Source organism: Acanthisitta chloris, unplaced genomic scaffold (assembly GCF_000695815.1).
Source record: "Acanthisitta chloris isolate BGI_N310 unplaced genomic scaffold, ASM69581v1 scaffold27692, whole genome shotgun sequence".
Lineage (NCBI taxonomy): Eukaryota > Metazoa > Chordata > Aves > Passeriformes > Acanthisittidae > Acanthisitta > Acanthisitta chloris.
The window spans coordinates 1,697-5,888 of NW_008659186.1; the positions used below are offsets into that span (position 1 = coordinate 1,697).

The window sequence follows — 4,192 nt, forward strand, 5'->3', positions numbered from 1 at the left end:
GGGGGCACGGAGCTCACACAGACCCTGGAGGGAGCCACAAACCCGGTGGGGAGGAGTGGTCAGTCCCGGAGGTAAGGCCGCCCGGTGGTGAGCATCCAAGGCAGGGAGGATGATTTTGGGGGATAATTTGCAATTTCAGCAGAAGTCTTTGTGTCAGCATCAATTAACTTCCTCCCCCAGCCCCATCTGGGAGCCATAAGCCAGCCTGGCCCGAGTCTTTTTGAGTCTGCAACTTAAATATGGGAGCAGACTGGAGTAAGAAACCGTTTCTGCTTTCCTGAAGAGTCACCCCATATCCTGCAGTCAGTGCTTGCTGCACAACCCCCCCGTGCCTGCATTCCTCCCCATGGCACCACCCAGGTGAGCTTTCTTCACATTTGTATTGCCCACCTGGCTACTCCCCATTCTCTGGATGAGGGAGACAACTCAAGTGACAAACAACTTGGAGGTAACAAAAGGACTGGGAAGGAATATGGAAACACGATCTAGCTTTGAATCTCCTGCCTTCTGGTGTCCAAAAAAATAGCAGTTGGGAAAAATTAAGACATCCTATTTACAAGTTCATATGCACTTAAAATACATCATCGAGCACCGTTCCTCTGACCATGCGCGTCGTTTGGGTTTTACCGATTTTTGTGGCTTTAATCTTTTAAAGTTTTTTTTTTTCCTTAAAAAAAATAAGTTATTTTAGACCTGACAAATCACTTGCCAAAGGGAAGCAGCTGTTAAACAGAAGCAGTGACTCAGGGCAATGAAAGCATCAGTCAATGAGCTTTAGAGGCCTGTATAACGAGGGAGGCATTTTTAAAAGCTTTAAGACACTCCCTCTCCACCTAAAGGCTGATTGCCAGCGCTCGGGTGCAGCAACCCAAGTTTAAAGCTCTGGGGTGTCTAACAGCACCCAGGCAGTGGATGGCAGGACAAGAAACCCTACAGCTCACCTGCACATCAGCTTCTGCCCAGGTGTGGAGGGTGGGAAGGCTCTGCTGCAGACTCACCACACTCTCGGAGGTGAGTTGGCAGAATGGAGCCAGCCTCTGTGGGAGGGAGGCAGTGTGGGATGGGGGGAGCACGGCCAGGGCTCCCTTCCCGAGAGGTTTCACACTGCTGCTGCTCCTCCTGGCAATGCTTGTGGCTGGCACTGCCGATGTGGTTTGTAATGCTCAGTGAATTCACTCATTCCTCCCCTGATCCCGTCCTCCCCAAGGCTCTGCGTCCGCATCCCACCACAGGCAGCTCGGGACCTCTGCAAACTGCTCCTACCTGCACCGGGTGGTCAAATCCCTCTCCAGCTGCCTGGGTACAGACCTGGAGCCCAAGTCCAGCCTGCACCACCTCAGGGGAGGAGGCAGCTCCAGTCCCCCTGTCCCCAGGGCCAGGTGAGCCGCTGGCGATGCCTAGCCGAGGTCCTCGCAGGAGGATGGCGAGAGCTGCGTGTGGGATTTTCTTGCCGAGGATCTCTGTGGGCGGACGGAAACGGTGAGAGTTTCACTTCCCCGCGCTGCCGGGGCGAGGGGGCGGGGAGGGGGCGTCCAAGGAAGTTCAGTCCATCACAGCACAAAAAACAGGATGAGCACCACCAGCAAGATGACAAAGAGGATGATAATTGCACACCACTGCCGTCGATCTGGAAGGAAAAGGAAGTGTCAGTTTTCCTGCTTTAGAAGGGAAGGAAAACCAGGGGAGCGCTTTTCTTTGCTGCAGAAATTGCTAGGAGCCAAAATTAAGCTTAAAGGAGTCACAAAAAGCCAAAGCATCAGTTCCTGTGGGAGCATGCCTCACTGCAACATAGAGTGCCACAGTCTTTCTCTTCCAGGATACATCTCGTTCTGGGGACAGCTATGGGAATTCTGAGGCTTCTCCCCAACAAAGTTCAAACAGATTTGATGAGCTGCTTCAAAAGCAATCAGGAGGAACAAGCAGAGAGCTGCTGCATGTTGCTGCTCACTTGTGTTTGCTAGGGGCACAAAAACGGGTCTGGTGAAAGCTGCCCAGAAGAGCTCCGCCAGGAATCCTCAGGGCAGCTCCCCCTTAGGAGAGGGCCAGGAATGAGGTTTCCTTGGACATCTTTACACCTTGTTGGCTCACTCTCTAAGAGCTGCTGTCTGCCCCTGCAGGAGATGATGATGCAGCAGTGGGGACAGGGCTGCTGGCACCCCCCAACCTCTAGGCACAGCAGTTATCTTGGGAACAGCCCTCCTGATCAGCTCCAGCATGTGTGGTGCCAGCAAAAATGGTCTTTCTTCAACACTTGGAAACACTCTGTGATGATCCATGGTTTTTCCCAGAGGAAAAGGCAGATACATAAGGTTTGCCAGCAGTCGTGCCGCTGCTGCGCTACTGGTGACCCAAAGTGCACTGTCAGCACTCCAAGTGGTCTCTCTAGGGCTGTACTCCCCCCACCTCATAAATCCCCTGGACAGCCTAATCCTGCACAGCAAGAATGCTTTTCCTCCTGCCTGGCTGCTGCCTTCACAAGGTACCTGAGCATCCAGAGGAGAGGGTACCAGAGGAGGTGACAACCAGGCACACTACCAGTGCTTGGAGGGTTGAGCCAGCTGCGGGGACTTCCCGGCAGGCACACCAGGCTTCCTGTTTGCTCTGCCCGTGGCACCCTGCCAGCCCACCGGCTTCAGGCACAGCCTTATAAGGACTTTTCTGTGGGTTCAGCACAGAATTCAGCTCTTTCCTCCACCAGCTCAGAGAGATCTGACCAACAACAGGCCTGCAGGCGCCAGCAGCCTGAGGGCAGGTGGGATCTGGGAAGGGACTTGCTGCAGGCATTCCGGGTGGCAAGTGTTTAATGGCACCTTGACAGCTTTTGTTCCACAGGCAGCCCGGGAAACTGCAGCAGAGCAGGAGGCTGTAGAGCGTCCCCTCCTACCAGCTAGAGGGGGATTTTTCCAATGCAGCATAAATAGAAAGGCATCTGTAAGTAAAACAAAGGCAAAAGACGCCAGAGCAGTGTCTGGGCAGGAGCAGCTGCCGGGCGTGAAAGTCTTCCACCTCTTTCAAGCACTGAGAGCAGCTCCCTCCCCTCTGCTGGGTGGGTGGGAGCACATAGTGTCCCAGCCTGAATATTCAAGGGCTTGTCTCTCCCTTTCCAGGACCAGATCCCACTTCCCAGGACCTACCACTCGTCATGTGAGACACTTTGGCGAGTTTCTTCATGACGTTATCAAGCCGCGAATGAGTGCTGTCCAACTCGTGGGAGAAGTCATCCAGCATCCTGAAGGACAGACAAGCAGGGCACTGGTCAGCAAGAGGCACATCCCTTTGGGATTTCACAGTGTGCTCACACACACTGATCAAAACACCGATCTGATCAGTGTATCACAGAGAAAAGGAATGTGGCCTGATCTCCTGGAAGCACCCAAGGGTGGGGAAAACCTGCTGAAGCAGCAGCTCTGCTTTGGTGGGAAGTAATTCAGGACTCCTGTCAGACTGATCCCTCCTGTGTGTTCATGGCTGAGCTCTACAGACTCTGCAAGGTGAGGAGTGGGGGACTTTCCTCCTTACAAGAGGAAAGTATCATTCAGAGAAAAGGAATGTGGCCTGATCTCCTGGAAGCACCCAAGGGTGGGGAAAACCTGCTGAAGCAGCAGCTCTGCTTTGGTGGGAAGTAATTCAGGACTCCTGTCAGACTGATCCCTCCTGTGTGTTCATGGCTGAGCTCTACAGACTCTGCAAGGTGAGGAGTGGGGGACTTTCCTCCTTACAAGAGGAAAGTATCATTTCTGTGATTTAGCTGAGCTCTACAGGCTCTGCAAGGTGAGGACTGGGGGACTGTCCTCCTTACAAGAGGAAAGTATCATTTATAATCTGTGATTAGCAGAGAGTGGTTAGATCTAGGTGCCAGCTCAGAGTTTAAATCTCTGGTTTTGTTAAGGGCTTGCAGTTGAAGCTACAATCTTGTTTCAGTCATCTATCAAGCAGAAGTGAGATTTGCAAGTGCTTTGAAGGTGCTTTTCAAGCTCTGTGTGGAAGTTACCCCTCCACTTCCTCCACACAGAGACCGTAATGAATCTGAAAGCCTTCCTGAATCCATACTTTGTCAATGCCATTGCACATCCAGAATCAAGGTACCAATCCAAATGTCTCCAGCCAGTGGGACTTTAAAGCTTAATAGTCTAAAAGGACAGTTTCCTTCATTTGGAGTTCCAGGGCACTTGTAAACCTTCATTCAGTGGGG

General features: G+C 52.5%; 1 protein-coding gene across 1 annotated transcript in view; it reads right to left on the reverse strand.

Annotated features, from left to right (window-relative positions):
- Positions 1–1,454: 1,454 nt before the first annotated feature.
- Positions 1,455–4,192, reverse strand: part of STX6 (syntaxin 6) — a gene marked incomplete at its 5' end in the record, with an annotated part of 9,721 nt that continues 6,983 nt past the window's right edge. Inside the window, 2 exons of the mRNA XM_009069308.1 lie at positions 1,455–1,627; positions 3,135–3,229. Coding sequence (XP_009067556.1) covers positions 1,551–1,627; positions 3,135–3,229 — 172 coding nt within the window. The remainder of the gene's footprint in view (positions 1,628–3,134; positions 3,230–4,192) is intronic.